General features: G+C 35.4%; 2 protein-coding genes across 2 annotated transcripts; one reads left to right on the top strand and one right to left on the bottom strand.

Annotated features, from left to right (window-relative positions):
• The first annotated feature begins 1260 nt into the window (after positions 1 to 1260).
• LOC129746584 (geranylgeranyl transferase type-2 subunit alpha) lies at positions 1261 to 3730 on the top strand. The gene is made up of 4 exons (XM_055740315.1): positions 1261 to 1376; positions 1443 to 1678; positions 2031 to 2209; positions 2271 to 3730. The coding sequence occupies exons 1-4, from the start codon at positions 1374 to 1376 to the stop codon at positions 3407 to 3409; spliced, it is 1557 nt and encodes a 518-aa protein (XP_055596290.1). The 5' UTR covers positions 1261 to 1373; the 3' UTR covers positions 3410 to 3730.
• Positions 3731 to 10201: 6471 nt separating this feature from the next.
• On the bottom strand, positions 10202 to 11677 carry LOC129741399 (odorant receptor 67d-like). Its single transcript, XM_055733123.1, has 4 exons — positions 10809 to 11677; positions 10555 to 10744; positions 10338 to 10493; positions 10202 to 10271 (listed from the first exon to the last, which is right to left on the bottom strand). The coding sequence occupies exons 1-4, from the start codon at positions 11675 to 11677 to the stop codon at positions 10218 to 10220; spliced, it is 1269 nt and encodes a 422-aa protein (XP_055589098.1). The 3' UTR covers positions 10202 to 10217.
• Between the last annotated feature and the right edge of the window lie 7020 nt (positions 11678 to 18697).

Below are 18697 nucleotides of genomic sequence, written 5' to 3' on the forward strand. Positions count from 1 at the left end.
GGATCAAGTCTTCTTCAATAGACGATCAAGTCTCCCTTAATTTAAAAAATATCGCATTTTTTTACTCCCACGAAAATGCATCCAGTTCATCTACGGGTTCAAGTATCGTTCTTATTTTTGGAGCATAGAAATATGAAGTTACCCGCTGTCAGAAAATGTAAAAGGGTACGAGTTGCTATTTTTTCCAAAAATATATGGTGAAAATAGGAGATCAAGTATCCCCACTCTCCCCTTTTGAACTTTGTTTGAACTATTTAACAAAATGTGATTTAGAGATATTTATTTAGGCCAAAACAAATTGCAAATATTTCCTTTGTCACTCGGAGTTGGAACATCAAGAGGAGGGAGAGGGGGGGGGGGATAATAAATTTGAATAAATTGCACGAAAGCTTGTATGCAACAAAATTGCATACTATATCATTGCAACTTAACAACAAAACTTATAAATCAAGCAATTTTTTATCGAAAAATCCAATAAAATCCAGAATACCAAAGGTGAAACAACTTTCATCTTCCAAATTTGTTTTTGGTCTTGTAATCTTCAGGATATTTGTTTTTTCTCGAAATTTACAAAAAAAAAACCTCAAAATTAACTTATTCCTTACTTCGGGTTCTTATGGAAATTTCGAACGGGGGGCCGGGGGAAAAATTGTAATAAAAATATTTATTCCAATATGCCAATCTTAAGAGTATAATATGGACTTCATAATGCATAGTAAACTCTCTATTTTATTGAAGAAAAAGTTTTCCAAAATGTATGTTATGGTTTAAAATTATCCCCAGAGTCCAAAAAAGATTGTTTTTCATCGGAATGGATCGTGATCATTTGTTATCAAGAAATTACTTATATTTGTCCAATAACTAATGTTTATTGTAATGTTGTTGAAAAGAACTCAAAATGCTGTATTTTCAAAAAACTAGAAAATTGCCCCTTAAAATATGCAATGACTATTTATAGCGTAGTAGACACACTTTTAGAATAACCTTTGTAACTCCACTAAAATATTGCGCTCTTCAGAGTTTTTGGTTCACATTTCTGCTTTCATTTTTAATCTTAAACATTTTCAAGAATATCTGAAAACATTCGCAGTGTTCAATCCAAAAACATGAAATTACTAACATTTTTTTTTATAAATAAATAAATATTTTTTAAATTTTCGTTTAAAGTCATGAAACGCGTTCAAACGTTTTTCTGACTGGGTTGAAAAAGAAGTAAAATTAAACCCAAAAATTGGTTTTATTTCCGTTTCGTGTAGTAAACGTCAAAAGTTGTTTATTTACATTTTTTCGCGAACAAGGAAAAATCGGTGACTAATCGTTATTTATCGGCAAATCAGTCTTCTTGTAACTATTTTCAATCATTTCAACTAAAAATGGTAAAAACCTTTAAATTTATTCCTTTTTATTTGCAAGATTTAATCGCTTGTTTCTCCCAATTGCAGCACGGACGTTTGAAAGTGCGTACCAGTGCTGAGGAAGCACTTCGCAAGAAGAAGGAACGTGAAGTTAAGGCCCAGGCTTTCCGTGCCGGAATGGGGCGGATTCTGCAGAAAAAGCAGGCCCTGGAGCTGGACCAGGAAATGATGGATCTGACCGGGAAGATTCTTGGCGCCAATCCGGACATTGCCACCCTGTGGAACCTCCGGCGGATGTGCATCGAGCAGTTTGTGCAGGATGAGTAAGTTGATGTTTCCTGAATAGTTGTTTTTTTTCTTTGGGTTTTGACGGCTAGGGCAAATTTGCCCAACTCGCCAGAATAGATAGATGAAATTGCTTTTCAATTTCATCATCATAAAATTTAAAATTCAACAAATAGGTGATAGACATGTCTTGTTATTCAATCGAGGCCCTCAAGATCAAAGTAAGTGCTAAAATCATCAATTTTGAGTTACAAAAAAATTGGGGCAAAACTCAGATCTTTTACAAATTTTTCTTTATCACTGGTCGAATTTCAAAATATATGAAAAATCGAGCTGTCGTTTGGGCACGCACTTACAATCCTCATAATTACCTCAATACCTGTTTTTTAGGAAGGATCAAGCTCTATTCGACAAGGACCTGGGCTTCACGGAACTCTGCCTCCAGGTCAACCCAAAGTCCTACTGTGCCTGGCATCATCGCTGTTGGATTTTGGAAAACGCTCCAGAACCAAACTGGAAACGGGAAGTCGACCTCTGTGGACATTACCTAAAGTTGGATGAAAGAAATTGTAAGCAGTCAAATAGCCTATTTTTTGTAAGATTTTTTAAATTCTTTTTTTTTTCTTGCAGTTCACTGCTGGGACTATCGACGATACGTAGCAGAGAAGGCACAGATTGCTCCCAAAGATGAGCTGGACTTTTGCACCGACAAAATTCAGAACAACTTTTCAAACTACTCGTCGTGGCACTACCGGAGCAAGCTGTTGCCTATTTTGTTCCCAAACCAAGACGACCCCTCGCGGCCAATTAGCGAGGCAAAATTAAAGGAAGAGTTGGAACTGGTTCTGACTGCAGCTTTCACAGATCCCAACGATAGCAGTGCTTGGTTCTATCAGCGCTGGCTACTGGGGAATTCCCAACCTCCGCTGGACATTGTAGCATTCCGGATGGACCTACAACGACAATTGGCTGTGATAACGTTTAGCCGACCAGTTAATTTGAATCATGAAAATGTGAAGCTTGCTGCCTCCTTCAGCAAAGATATTAGTGAGGTTGCTGTGTGGAAGGCTCCACTAGAAAAGTCATACAGTCTTACCTGGATTTTAAACAAATTTAGTGCTGAAAAATCCTCACAAGATTCATTGACAATTACTTTTACTGATGAAGATAGCACTGTCCATACCATTCAAGTTAAGCAAATTGACGATAGCACAATATTTGGAATCAAACAACCTAAATTTGACTACGAATTCGGTTCAGCAGTGGTAACCGTATTGAAAACTCAGCTGGAATCCTGTGAACAACTGCTCGAATTCGAACCGGACAGCAAATGGACACTTCTAACGGCAGCTATGTTGATGAAAGCCATCGACCGTGTTCAGTTTTATCCTCAAATGATTTCCAACTTGGAAAAGTTGCAAACCGTTGATCCGCTGAGAAAAGGCTACTACTCGGATATCCTTCAGAAATGGTCGATCGAAAATCGTTTGGTTGAATGGACGGCTCGGTTGCAGGATCAACCGAACGCTGCATTGGATCTCTCAGGACTGGGCCTGACTCACCTGGCCTTCGAGCAATATTTAGCCATTGCCGACGAATTAGACTTGAGTGGGAACGCACTGACTGAAACTAGCTTAATAAAGTTCAAGAATTTTGTATTTTGTCGCAAATTGTCCATGTTGGACAATAGTCAAGCCTTAGCTAATGACACAGAAGCAGCGATACGAAAGTTTTGTAAAAGCTTAAGTGAGTTACAATACGGACCGTAATAGTTTATGTAGAATTGAGACGCACTGCCGAAAGACTCAACAAGCCATTTATTTGTTGTATTTTTTCCTAAATGGGTCATAAGTCGTAAGAGATAAAGTCACTAACGAAGACAAAATAGATAGCTTTTTGGTGTATTTGTTACTAGTTCCGCATTAAGCCATATCTACTGAACAGTTTGCAGAGAGTAGCACGATCAGAAATATTACATTCGATCGATTCCAGATAATCTAAGAAAATTTTTTTACTTCATTTTTTTTAGTTTAAGTGGTTGCAGCATATCATTATAATTAGCCGTTGATTAAATAAATAACAAAATCATACATATGAAGTTTTAAATTTTTGTGAAATCTCCATATGATTGTCTTTAAAATATTCTTCAGGTTATTGAAGATTAAAATTTGTGCAACAGATTAATATTCGGTTTGCGATTTCTACTAAAATGAAAGATTTAGAACTCATGTTTCAATTTCTGAGTTCAATTGCATAATCAGATTCAGAAACATCAGATTTAGATCTTAGTTTCATTTTCTACGATTCAAATCACTAATTCAGTTTAAAATTTAAGTGTTTGATCCATGATTTATGATTTAAAAAATCAGATTATCCAGCTTTAAATGCTTTCACAAAATCATCAAAGCACGACATTTATTTAAATTTTATATAAAAAATTCAAAATTTTTAATCCGATGGTAGATAAATAGTCATTTCGATTGAAATTCAAATTCCCATATTAAAATAAGATTTAAGATTTATCTTTTGTTTCAAATTAAAAGTAAATAACTGTTATAATAAAATTTCATGATTACAAAAATTGTGCTTCAAAATATAGGTATGATATGCACTGTGAAGGATTTATTAAAATATGGTTTAAGTAAAACATTTTTTACTTTTAATATTCAAACGAACTAAATTTTGCATACCTAATATTAAGAGACTTTAAACCTCTAAAGAGTGTATCCCAGGGCCGTAGGAAGAACCGGCTCATGGGGGGGGTTTTGATGACAAATTTTTCTCAATAACATTTTTGCTTAAACAATGCCTACACAAGTGTATATGTACTTAGTGCAAATTATTCAAATTAAAGTTATTTTGCATTAAAAGTTGTTTATTTTTCAAATTAATTCCTAGGAGAAGCCAATTTTGTTCATGAAGCTTTCAGAAATATAGGTACTTGTGATATAGCTCAGTTGGTAAATCAGTTGCCTCCTGAGCTGATATCCGTGAGTTCGAGCCCAAGAGTAAACATCGATCACAGTTGTTCCAGATAGGTTTTTTAATACCTGGTGCGCCAACTGCATCGAAAATCGAGCCAAAAAAAAATGGATTTTGAACCTTCATTCAGATTTTTTTTTGTAAACTCACTTACTTTAGCAAGCTTCTGAACCATAAACATAACCGTTTTAAGCATTGGATGAAAATGTATCAAATATTCAGAAATAAAAGTAAAAAATAAGATTTGCGGTTCAAATAAGGTTTTTTTACTACTCTTGTAAACTCGATTAAAATTTAAGACTAAGTTAGAACCTTTGATTTTGAAGAATCTGCAATATATGTAAATTTTGTAAATAAAATTTCCAGCTGATTTTTTACATAAGGATAAAAAAGAAGTTCAAATAATTTAAATCCTGTTGTCAAAGTTTCCAAAATCAAAATCTAGATTTTTCAAAAAACAAATTCTTTGAAATGCATTCAGATCTTATTTTTTATATGTGATTTTCACCAGGTTTGTGTTTCTAATCTAACTTTGATAAGTTTAGAATTTCAATTTTGAATCAAGAATCAAAGTTATCAAACTCCAATCTCCTTCAATTTGAATCCCTGATGAAATTTTAACATCGATATTTTTATATTGATCGTAAAACTCAAATTTGAGCTTAATCTGAATACAAACCTCGAATTTTAGTTCCAAGTCTGAATTCTGCATTTTGAACCCAAATTCTAAGCCTGAATCTAAATTCCGGATAAGAAATCCTATGAATTTGAAAACAAAAAGCGAAATTTGTATCAGAACCCTTGTCCAGAAATCTTTTATTTGAATTTGAACTTATGGTTTTCAATATGATTTTTTTTCAATTATGTATTCGTAATTGAACTTGAAAAATTTAAATAAATTGTGAATAACGATATTTTTACATATTTTTAATTTCTGGATTCATGAAACTTTTTTTATGACTCAACTCTGCACATAAATTGAGAATAAAAATTTCAGATCCAAATCATAAAAGTGGTTTGAATTTCAAATATTTTTTTTCATATTCCGAAATTCAAAGTTTTGAATATGGAAAATTCATCACATTTGAGATTGAAATGCAACACTTATGTTGGATCAAGTATCAGGGCTTGGCAAATCCAGGCAATTTTATCCTGAAACCTTGCGAAATGAGGGCATATTGTTTTAAGTTTTTCTTAAAAACCCGGCCAAAACGCAGGCAAATTTCAGAATTATTCCTCTAAAATAAAGAAGAAAAACACACAGATTATTGTTTTTAATTTTTTCGAAACACATCAGGCGATTCAGAATCATAAGAAAAATCAATCTTCCAAAAAATCGTTTATGTTTTTTGATAAAATTTGTTTAAAAAAATTATTTGGAGAAAAGATACATGATTCTAAGGACACAATTGAAATTTTCGTTTGATTTTGCAAATAGAGTGAGAAAATCTGGTCCAAATCCGTATAATCTGGTAAGCGTCTAACTTTATTGGGATTCAATATTTGGGACACAATTACTATCACCAAGTGATAAATTTTTTGAAAAACTGTTGTAGAATTGTGGTCCTGGAATGAGATTTCGAGGTTTTGGAGTCAAGATTGTTACACTATTGTTACTCTTGAATCATTTACGTAGTTCATCAAAATTTGATTAGAAAATTCAAATTTTATGTTTAGTACAACATTTCACTTGGCATCTTCGGACCATCATGGGGGGGGTTTAACCCCCAAAACCCCCCCCGTTCCTACGGCCATGGTGTATCCTATTCCACCACAAAGAGTAGTGAAGATTTTTTTTCAAATTACAATTTCAACCAGCTTCTCAAAACTTACAGATTGGGATAATTTTTAATAGCTGTTTTTGAAAATATGTTTATTCTTCGTGAGCCTGTCAGTTAAATTTATCAAATATCACTCACTAGTACCTACATGTATATGAATTTTTATGCAAAACACAAACGAGGAAACACAAAGAATAAAAATGGCTTTTTTAAAAAATCCATAAACATTAGAAATAAAAATCAAATTTCTTGAAGAAACTTATAGAATTGATAAGCTAGTTTCAGAATGTCCAAATCCAGAAATCCACCTATTGAATTCACGGGAATCAATGTATTTATAATCATATAGAGCTAAATTTTCAGTAGAACAATCTTCAGATGTGGAATATAAGGATTTATTTAAAACTAGCGAACGAGCTTAAAACATCTGGGCGGCTCTAAGGCGACGAGGGGTCCCAGAGAAACTAGTCCATCTCATCGAAGCACAGTATGAGGCATTTTCGTGCAAGGTCTTGCACGACGGTGTCTTGTCCGAACCAATCCCGGTAACTGCTGGAGTGAGACAAGGATGTATTCTATCACCGCTACTTTTTCTAATCGTAATGGATGAGATTCTGATTGGATCGATTGACTGTGCACCGAACCGAGGATTGCCGTGGAATCCTTCAACAATGGAGCAACTGGACGACCTTGACCTGGCTGACGATATTGTTTTGCTCGCCCAAACACAACCAGATATGCAGAGCAAACTCGACGGCCTCACCGAAAGTTCCAAGGCAGCAGGTCTCAAAGTCAATGTCGGAAAGACCAAGTCGATGGAGATCAACACAGGAAATCCCTCCAGTTTCATGGTAGCTGGGCAACAAGTTGAGAAAGTGGAGTGCTTCCAGTATCTTGGTAGCCAGATTACGCCTGATGGTGGTACCAGAAAAGACATCGAAACACGGATCAGAAAGGCCCGATTTGCGTTTGCGAGTCTCCGAAACATCTGGCGGTCACGCCAGATCTCTCTACGAACAAAAATCCGAATCTTCAACTCAAACGTCAAATCCGTATTGCTGTACGGGTGCGAAACTTGGTGCACATATGCGGTGACGACGCGAAAACTGCAAGTTTTTGTAAACCGCTGCCTGCGGAATATCATCCGCGCTTGGTGGCCTGGCAACTGGATCTCGAATGAGGAACTACATCGCCGGTGTCATCAAAAGGAGCTAGAAATCGAGATTCGGGAACGTAAGTGGAGATGGATTGGGCACACGCTGCGGAAAGATGAAAACGAGATTTGCAGAGAGGCGCTAGATTGGAATCCAGAAGGTCATCGAAGAAGAGGCAGACCCAGAAATTCGTGGCGGCGAAGCCTAGCCGCTGAAATCCGAACTGTCGACGAGAATCTTGACTGGGACCAGGTGAAGACGCTGGCTCCGGATCGTCAACAGTGGAGGTCTTTTACCACGGCCCTATGCACCGGAGGATCGGCGCGGGATCATTAAGTAAGTTAAGTAAGTAAGCGAACGAGCTTCGAAAGTTTCATCGAATTTTTCAAAAAGTATTTTAACGCCTGAACATTATATTAACTACCTATTTCATCGAGCTTGAAATTTATAGCTCGCTAAATCATCGCAACTGGCTACTAGCGCCTCTAGTGTTCACTAGTTGAAACAGAATTGAATTTTTCGAGCAGTTCGACGACAAACGCTTCATGTGAGGCCATACTATCGATGAAAGTATCATATAACATCACGTAACAGGATAATTGAATAATTAAAGGGAGTATGTTCATATAACAATGTTTTTTTTCTTTGTTGCTAAATTTGGGATTTTAAGCCTCTTGGGTTTATTCATCCAATAGTATATAACAATTTAAGATATCTCAAATTATCTACAATTGAAGACACACGAACATAAGGGCTTTTGAAATTGTTTTTCATCTGGAGATTTTAATTACATACTCTTCCGTTTTTAACTTTTAATATGTTAACATTTTTGACAATTTTGTCATTTTTGCATTTCTGTCATTTTTGTAATTTTTTCCATTTTTGTCATTTTTGTTATTTTTGTTATTTTTGTGATTTTTTACCTTCTTGTCATTTTTGTAATTTTTGTCATTTTTGCCATTTGGGCAATTTTTGTTATTTTTGTCATTTTTGTCATTTTTGTCATTTTTGTCAATTTTGTCATTTTTGTCATTTTTGTCATTTTTGTCATTTTTGTCATTTTTGTCATTTTTGTCATTTTTGTCATTTTTGTCATTTTTGTCATTTTTGTCATTTTTGTCATTTTTGTCATTTTTGTCATTTTTGTCATTTTTGTCATTTTTGTCATTTTTGTCATTTTTGTCATTTTTGTCATTTTTGTCATTTTTGTCATTTTTGTCATTTTTGTCATTTTTGTCATTTTTGTCATTTTTGTCATTTTTGTCATTTTTGTCATTTTTGTCATTTTTGTCATTTTTGTAATTTTTGTCGATTTTTGGCGATTTTTTGATATTTCTTGTCATTTTTGTCATTTTTGTCATTTTTGTCATTTTAGCATTTTTGTCATTTTTGTCATTTTTGTCATTTTGGTCATTTTTGTCATTCTAAAATCCGTCAAAAATCCGGGCATTCTATTCCAAAATGTCGACTAAAAATCCGGGCAAAATTGTGCGAAACCCAAGATTTGTTTTTAAATTGTACATATTTTAAGCTTTCAAATAACTTTTCATGAATATTTTTTTAAAACTTTTTCAAAAACTTTCGTTTTAGACGCATAAATCAAAATTTTTACAAAAAAAAAAAATTATTTTTTGCTTGTTTTGGCAAATCACGTTAATAAATCGAGCGAAATCCGGGCTTTTTTCAATGAAATCTGTGCAACCGTTTCATTCGGGGGAAAATATTTCATAAATGGGGCATCATGGAACAGCATGATTAGATGTAATTTTTGTAAACCATAACACATGTTTAATTTTATTTTAATATAATGTAATAAAGTTATCATTTAAGGATAACAAAATGAAGATGACACAGTTTCTCACACCGTGAGATTGTTTTTTTTAAAGATTTTGATTATCATAGAAAATTTAAAAAACCGAGGAACAGATCTACAAATTTTTACATTTTTCAATGCCGTAAAAACTTTAACAAGTATGACGGATTGGCTCAGTGATATCACCTACGAAGTTTGTTTTGCTTTTATAATCCTATACCAACACAGTTGGTGTTAAATTATTTTTCGGACAATCACCTAATTTTTTTTAATAAATATTTTTTTAATTTAGTAACCAGTATGGGCTAAAATGCAAACCAAAGATTCACCTTTTTAATCTCGCTTCAATATGCTGGTTTTTTTTTTACGTCACGCGTTTTTTAATTTCAAAATATCATCCATCCAAACATTCATTTTTATGATATGCTTTTTCTTTAAAAATATTATTGACAGAAAAAAAATGTAAAATTTAATTCAAACAAAATGAAAATTTACTGCAATTGGTGCTTTATGCGATATGACATCACAAGCAAAAAACAATAAATTTTGAAACGTTTTCAATTTATTTTCCATTAAAAACAAAGTTTGTTGCAACTCACATCTTTTTCTTAAAAGGGTGAAAATCGGTTTTTATAAGTTTTAAAATAACGGCTGAAACCAATATTTTTTGTGACTACGTAAATTTGATCTCCCATCAACCTTAAAACTTTTAATGAGCAAGCAGTATTATTATCTGTGGACATTAAGTTTATAGAAGCCATTGAAGTTGAAAAGTATTGCATGGTGCTCAGTTGACGGTTAAAAAACATGCTGTTTGTTTCAATCCCAGTAATTTTTCTACATCTGCTTAGTGTATGAATTGTATCATCATCGCAAAATAAGTATATATTGTTTTAACAATCTGCAAACGGTCAAAAACATCTATGATAATTGTGCTTGGTTGATTTCAATAGGATAAATTACAAACCTCTACGAAAGTGCTCATATTGAGCTCGGCCAACCCTCCAATCGTCATTTCAACGGCGTTTTGCGATTTGAACAAGATAAAAGATAGAATTCGCTGCTGCTTCACCGGAAGTTTGTACCACCTGATATCGTACAATGCTCTGACTATTTGATCGTTCTAAGTGAAATTTGAATGTATCTTAAAGAAAAATCAAAAGCTTTTCAAGTTTGTATCAAACCTTTATCGTGATGGTCACCCCAAGAATGCAGAATTCCAGTAGCTGCAAAATTGCCGCCAACATAAACAACAGATTTGCAATTTGCATAGTCATGTAGAAAACGAACAACGTGGTCGAAAGGATGGCTACAGATGTCATCACTTGTACGAATACAACCCTCCGGTATGATTTGTCAAGCGCTTCCTCATACCTGTGCGAACATTTGTAGATTGGTTAAAGTTTGATTCTTCTAAATATTTGATTTCTCATATTACGCTATCACTTCCTTATGTGCTACACAAACTTGAAGAACGCTTTCGTGGATTTTCCTTTCGTTGAAATCATCTAGCTCTAGCATGTCATCCAATTCCTTAAGTAGGTTTTTGAAAATATCGACGATTCCGATTATGTTGAAAGTGATCAGCATCATTCCCAAGTCAGCAGCGAGGCTTCCATATGTTCCCATGAAAATAAGAAAAACGTGATAAGCAGACGTGGCTACGAATCCAAAATGGGTTTCCGGGTCGAAACCCGGTACTAAAACGGCAAGAATCATAGTGCGTTGCTGATATCTCGCGAAAGTGTACAAAGGAAGCAAACAAAATCCAACTCCACCTAGGAAGTAAAACAGCGCAAAAATGATGAAGGCAGCCCTTATCAGCCCTCCACATGACACCAATGATCGATTATTGCGTGGATGGTGGACATTTCGTTCGTACATTAGCTGCAATCTTCCGAGGGATGATTGAAAATATTCTTTCTGCGACAGTGCTAGGTTCAGTTTAACCATTCCTTGAACGGCAACCCCGGCCAAAGACAGCGCCTCCAATATTTCAAACCACGAACCCCAGTAACAGTACACGGAATAACCAAGACAAATAAAATACGAGTTCATTGACAATATCAGCAAAATTGTCCGAAAGTTAATGCGAAAGTTTGAATCCAAAACGTCTCCTCCAATGTTCCGGCAACATGTCCTCACAAACCCGACAACGTCTTCTAGAACATCGACACACCGCTGTTTGTCCTGAGTTTCCTTGTCTAGCAGCCAAAACTGCTCACGGATGCGCCGTTTGATGTTCATGGCGAAACCGAACGAAATGTTTGACTTGTGCTGAATGTGGGTCAATTTAACGCTAGACATTGGAACAAATTTTTTAACGGCTTTATGTTTCACAAGCAATGGAAATCGTTAAGGTAAACACTTCGCCGGAATATTGTTTGGGGAAAAAACAGTGACATTAACATCCAAACGAGACACACCGTTGTAAATATTTCAGTAGCCATTCTGCAGTGTCTGGCATCCGCATTACTTTACAATGTTGCCATGTTATTATTGATATAGAAATTACGCGAATGACCTACTTAAGCAGGTTAAATACGTCTTTAAACTTCAATAAAAAAGTTATTATTGCGAATTCGAAAAAAAACTATACAGTACAAGACCATTCCTCAAAAGATTGTTACTTGGAACAATAAAGTTCTTATTAAATTTCAACCACTCGATCGTTTCGAAAACAACGGGCATGGGTTCGCGTTTTACCGACTTCCTACAGTTTACACCCGAAAACTGCAATCCTTTTTTCTCCCAAGAGTCCATGTAAGTACACCCACAAACAAACTCCAATAATGCACTTCCTTGGAGGTGGAATTATCGGTAAAAGATTCTATGCCGGACCCAGAGTTCAACAAATCGCACTCGTTTAGCCACGCGCGGCACACGCAAACCATTTCTCTCGAGCGTAACACTTTGTCGTTTGCGTTCTGGCCGTTGACGCACTCTCGCTCGAAACAAAAACACGCTCGCTCTATCTTTCCGACTCGTTCTCGTCGACAGTGATGTCAACTGTTTTTCAGAAATGTCTGGAAGATTTTGAAAAAATGTCTGGAAAAGTGTGCAAAAGTCTGGATGGCGAACTTTATAGGTGATGACCTTTTTTTATGGTCGCCACATCGCAATATTGCAGTCTAGGGAATAACACTTACTACTTCATCCTAATCATACATTCTGTGTACCCGATTTTTTTTTCTTTTTTTTTTTGTTTCGATTATAGTCGTTTTACCATCTTTATGGCATTCGCGACTTTATCAACGGTGCAGTTGGCGGATCGTTATTGAAAAACTTATCCGGTACAACTGTGTTCGATGTTTGCTCTTGGGCTCGAACTCGCGGACATCGGCTCAGGAGACAACAGACTTGCCAACTGCGCTATATCACAAGCCCTAAATGTGTACCCGATGATTAGCTTGAATACTATAGCTCGAGTGACCGATAGCTCTGTCGGGTCCAGAGGACTGAACCAGCTGTCAAATCGCATACAGAGAATTCATAAATTGGCACCAAAACCATTAGCTGGCTCGGTTCCACAGAAGAAACAAAAATGATGTTGATTTTTTAATACAAAATATTCAATTTTCCCATACAAGTTCAAATTTACTCATGTAAACGTTACTTAAAAATTCTGCAAAAATTCATGGATGAGTTTTGAACCAATACGAACAGTTTTAGACACCAGGGTTTAAGAAGTTCAAAAATGACCCCATATCGACTCAGTCTATTGTTAAAACCCTCCTTCCAAGTCCAAGTGTTCCTACACGCACGCGGCTAGAAAAACGCAAACGCAGTTTCCGAACCGCTCGCGCTCTCGAATAGGCGTGCTCGCTCAGCTCAATATTTTCCAAACTGCGTTTTTGTCGCAAATTTCTCGTGCGAATTTCGAGCAATCAAATGTGCCCGTGAACCAGTGATTGAAATCCTCACCAATTTTCTCATCAGAGGCATTCAAAATACACGTTCTGAGGTTTCACACAGCTATACAGGAGACGATACATATACATTCATTCAAACCTCCCCCCATGAGGAGGATCTGCTCTGAGCAGGGTTGCCAACATTTATTTTCAACAATCAGGGAACTTGCGAAATAAAATTCAGGCGAAATCAGGCTACGTAAAAGTAACGGAAATTCGCTCAAAGTGATGACCTTTTTTTTTTTTGGTCATCGCTCCACATTTTCAATCCAATATGTGTTGTGAGCCTACTTAGTTGAATAATTCTGCTGCATCAAAGCAATCCCTTCAATTCTCTTTTTCAATAAGAATTAACGGGAATCTTTCGATTGCTTTGATTCAGCCACATTTTCACTTTTTCATTTCAGCTATGGTACCTATTCCAGTTCCTTACTACCCATTTTTCATGACATTCGCAAAAATCAGGCAAAATCAGGCATATTTTCAAAAATCAGGGAAATTCAATGGCTTATCAGGTTGTCAGGCAGAGCCTCGAAAAATCAGGCAACGCCTGAAAAATCAGGCACATTGGCATCTCTAGCTCTGAGAGATACTATTCGTTTGCTGCCCCGAACTAACTCTCTCAACGTTCGGTTGCTATATGATGCATGAAGAAGACGAGGCACACATATTCATTTACGTTGTTGAATTTGGATAACTCCAGCCGATAGCTGTCGTTGAGGAGAACATCTTCAATCTCGCCGCAAAGGTTGAGGCAACAACAAAACAACCGAACTTATTGCCATGCACAGGCCCGCAACGTATGGTGCAAAGAGGGGGGAAGAAAAAGAAATAAATCTAGAGTTTGTTTTGATTAGGTCGTATGAACCAATATAAACAAAACTGAGTTATTTGCTGCAAACTATTGATAAACATGTATTCTACGTTAGGTAAAAATTTGGTTTCATTTGATCAATGAATAAATTTCAGAACATGATTTGAATTTAAAGCGTATAATGATTTTCTCATTTTCGAGTGTAATTTGGTTTTAACGACTATTTGCATTGCACTAAATTGCCGTGCATGCAAATAGTCGCAAAACAACAGTTCGGCAATGTGGTTGAAGCGACCTTTTGCATTTTTCCTTAAAGTGCTTCAGAAAGTGTACGAAATCTATTGAATATCGTGATTAATGGTAGTTTTAAGCTGCCTTGATGCCATAGAGGGCTGTAGGTAAGTCCAATTAATGTTAATTTATGCTGCGCAAAATTGTAAAATATCATTCTCATTTTTAAGAGGCAGCCACAATAACTAGCAGCAATTCGGAGACGTTTTCGCACTCCTTGCACGGTCATCGGAATACCAGAAAACCAGCAATGTTTATTTGATTACAAATATTCCTGATGGACAGTCCCTCGCGGAACCGATTCCGGTCATCACTGTGTACAAGTACTTTAAGGTAACACTTCTGTTTACTATTAAGTCAAGTATCAGTTTTCAAGTAGCTTAGAAGGAAATTCGAAAGATTGAGAAGAATTCATTCTAGTTTAAACGTAATTAATGTTCTTTTGCATAACGACGTTAACGTCAAGTAGGTAATGCATAATGTCGTAAGAACATTTTAATGAATTTAACCAAAAAATTGGCAATATCGAAAACATTAGCATGTTCTTCATTTAATTCCGCATCGCATACCATTTTTCCAGACAACTTTCAGAGTTATTCAAAATACTAGAATTAAAAATGTGTTTAAAAATTTTAACAGCGATTTTCTCGATACACGCAATGTGGCTCATACGACCTAATCAAAACAAACTCTAGAAATAAACTAGCTGCCTGCGTGCGGTTGCTGTGCAATAATAGCAATAGCAGAAAAACCTCACGCATTCGATCCAGGCACAAACGAGGAGACTCGGGTTTGCTCTGCCTTTTGAATTCGGTTCCCTCAATGTTGTAACCAGCGTTACCACATATACAGATTTTTCAGTGAACATACAGATTTTTTTGAAATTTTCAAACCAAGAATCTGTATATACAGATTACAGATAATTGGAAATTTATACAGATTTTATACAGATTTTCAGCAAATGAAAAAAATTCTATGATATTTTGATTATGCTTTGAGTTAATCGAGAATAATCTCCTTTGATGATCTAATGTTCAAGCCATCAATTGTCATGCTCACAAATGAGAAAAATCTTCCAGATAATAGTTCGGAACTGCATCAATGCAAGGGTTTGAAAACAGTTTTCAAACCTGTGCTCGAAAATCATATACCAAGATCTGACATTGTATACACGAAATGTAACTTTTAATGGTACCTGGTTAAATATCATTGACTTACTTCAGCTGCTGTGAATATTTTTCTTGCAGTAAACAGTGATAACAGCTAAATACAGAAACTGATCAGAGACAGTTGACACAATTTTCAAATCTTATTTGATTGTTAAACCCCGCTTGAACAAAGATCGTTGCATTTTACAAAATATATCCACTTTAAAGTTGGCGTGACCTAATATTTTACATGTAGTGGTAGCAGATATGTATTTTGTTCGTTGTACTGGAAATTGGATTTCGTGCAATGTTTCGAAGTCGCAATTATTTGTACAAACAAACTAAAAAGCGGATTGCATGTAGCAAAATCACAGGATTAACACTGATTTGAAAGATCGTAGAAATGTCGCAGTTCGCAATAGTGAAGAGGGCAACTAGATTAGTGTCTCACGCATTATAAAAAACAGTCGCCGTAGGGCAATGTTAGTATCCGGAATCAAAATTTTGGATACAGATTTCAATACAGATTTTTGAGATTTTATACAGATTAAAAAGATTTTTTGCCTCGAAAATACAGATTTAAATGTGGCAACGCTGGTTGTAACAGGAGATGAGTGAGAGCCATTCGTTTGGTTTTTTGGATTCGCTGCCTCGAATGTATATTGCTTCATGAAGGCGGGCCATGTTGAGAGCGTATGCATCCTCGGTTTGTCGTTTTCGCTGCCTCAAAGCAACCTTTGCTTCCGAGTAAAGCGTTGAGCGAGAGATGGTTGATCAACTCATGCTCACCAAAATTCAATCACTGCCGTGAACGGAGAACGAAAAGGCTGCGTCTAATTTGCTCTTTCTCATTCGATGCACTCGTGCGTGTTGAACCCTGGCCGGACCCATAGTACTTTGAAATATACAATAGACTGAGTCGATTTGGGATCATTTTTGAATTTCTCAAACCCTGGGGTCTTAAAAGCTTCGATTTGGTCCAAAACTCATCCATGATTTTTTGCAGAATTTTTAAGTAGGGGAGAGTGGGGATACTTGATCCCCTTTTCTTATTTTCACCATATCTTTTTGGGAAAATTTAGCAACTCGCCGTCTTTGACATTTTCTGACAGCTTGTAACTTCAAGTTTCTATGCTCCAAAAATTAGAACGATACTTGAACCCGTTGATGAACTAGAAGCATTTTCGTGGGAGTGAAAAAATTGCGATTTTTCTGAAGTTAGGGGAGACTTGATCCCCTATTGAAGGAGACTTGATCTTTTATTCAGGAACCCTTATCCTTGTATAAAAATCAAACAAAACCCCAAGATAGAATGTTAATTGACTATTTTGGTCATGTTTGTTCTCATTTCACAATTTATAGCAGACATAAGAAGAAAATTCTATAACTTTGTCTCAACGCTAATAACATTGCATACTTAAAGGCGCTATTTTTTATAATTAAGAGAAAATTAACTATTTTTGCTCTTTTCTTCAGACCATTGCTTGATAAATATTAGATTTTGGATAAATATTAGTAATTTCGTAATCAGCAATCATAACGATCAATTCAGAAGAAGAATATGCCGTTTGGAAGAGGGATCAATTGTACCCAACTCTAGGGGATCAATTGTACCCATAATCAACATTTTAGAAAACTTTTTCTGAAAAAAGTTGAGAGTTTTCCATTGCTTTGAAAATATGGCATTGTGAAGCTCATTTTACGCTCGAACGATTGATACATTGGAACAAATATTTTTTTCATAATTTTCCCATGTAAGGAACATTTTAAAGTGATGAAAAAAGATCTTCAAGTTACATTTTGTGAATTTTTTCAAACAAAGTTCAATTACTCAAACAATTATTTTGTTAAAATTTTTTAAACTAAAAGTATTGTTATTTTGCTCATTTTGGCACATTTTTCTAGAACATTTGATCTTTGTAAGACATTCCAGTTTCGAGATATAGCTAAGGAATCAAGTATCCCCAGGGATCAAGTATCCTCATTCTCCCCTAACGTTTACATGAGTAAATTTGAATTTTTAGGTTTGTATGGGAAAATTGAATATTTTGTACTAAAAAATCAACATCATTTTTGTTTCTTCTGTGGAACCGAGCCTGCTCATGGTTTTTGTGCCAATTTATAAATTTCTTACAGAAAATTTTCCACTGAACAACTTTGTCGAATATCATAACTTCGTATCTTTTTAGACAAAAAAGTTATAAGCTCATTAACAGGTGTATGTCTTTTGGCATTGATAAACAAGAAATTCAATTGACACCACTGCTGAGTGCCTAGCGAAGTATTGCAAGACCACTTTTCAAGCCATACTCGCTAAAATTGAAATACTCAGAGCCCGGCTACCTTTTACTCAGACGTCGCCACATGTATGAAGCAGCCGACGGCTGATCTTAACGAACTCAGAAATCAGCGGAAAGATTACTCAGACGGCAGGAAATTCGCCACTCAGAGAACTCGAGTGCTTGAAGGCGACAACTGAGTAAATGTTGAACAGTTTGTGCGAGGCTGTTGAACTTGGTTGGTTTTGTGCAGCAAAAACTTGAAATTTTACATGGTGAATATATTGATTTTAAAGGTAATTTTTAGATGTTGTTACGGTTTTATTTATATTACAGAATTCTGCGACGAAGTGATGATGGTCCAAATAGATTTGCCATCAAGTACGGCATAATGGGTCCCGGCCCGGGAGACGAAACCAGATGGGCAAAAAAAAAAAAAATTCAAAAAGTTTGCGGATTTTTTTTAAATAAAGGTGTATTTTAACTTTTATTATTCATCAATCAACAAATCCATCATTTGTCTGAATAATAATACAGGTTTTAGTTATTCTACACAGAAAAAAAATCTGAATCCTTAACAACACTGAAATTGGAAATCTTTAATGTTACATGACATAGAACGCGATTTATTAATGTGAATTTACAGACTAAAACAAGATTGAATCCTTAACAGCACCGAATTCTACACTCAGAAAAATACTATTATGTATGCCATAAGATTCTCTTATGAAGTGGCGCCATAAGAAAAATCAATAAAATTCATAAGATTGTCTTATGACGCGAATGAATTCTGAAGATGAACGCCTACTTCAATGAGAGGTTGTTGCTTTTCATGAGAGATTCTTATGGAAACAGTAAATCACTTTCAAATAAGAAAAATTCTC

This window comes from Uranotaenia lowii, chromosome 2 (assembly GCF_029784155.1).
Source record: "Uranotaenia lowii strain MFRU-FL chromosome 2, ASM2978415v1, whole genome shotgun sequence".
NCBI classification, from domain to species: domain Eukaryota; kingdom Metazoa; phylum Arthropoda; class Insecta; order Diptera; family Culicidae; genus Uranotaenia; species Uranotaenia lowii.

Bases quoted from the DNA above. Each gene is read 5' to 3' on its own strand.
- LOC129746584 (XM_055740315.1), top strand. The intron at 1,679-2,030 runs GTAAGTTGATGT...CCTGTTTTTTAG, and splicing joins GAGCAGTTTGTGCAGGATGA to GAAGGATCAAGCTCTATTCG. The intron at 2,210-2,270 runs GTAAGCAGTCAA...TTTTTCTTGCAG, and splicing joins AAAGTTGGATGAAAGAAATT to TTCACTGCTGGGACTATCGA.
- LOC129741399 (XM_055733123.1), bottom strand. From the start codon at position 11,677: ATGTCTAGCGTTAAATTGACCCACATTCAGCACAAGTCAAACATTTCG. The intron at 10,745-10,808 runs GTAATATGAGAA...ATGTTCGCACAG, and splicing joins GCACATAAGGAAGTGATAGC to GTATGAGGAAGCGCTTGACA. The intron at 10,494-10,554 runs GTTTGATACAAA...AATTTCACTTAG, and splicing joins GGGTGACCATCACGATAAAG to AACGATCAAATAGTCAGAGC.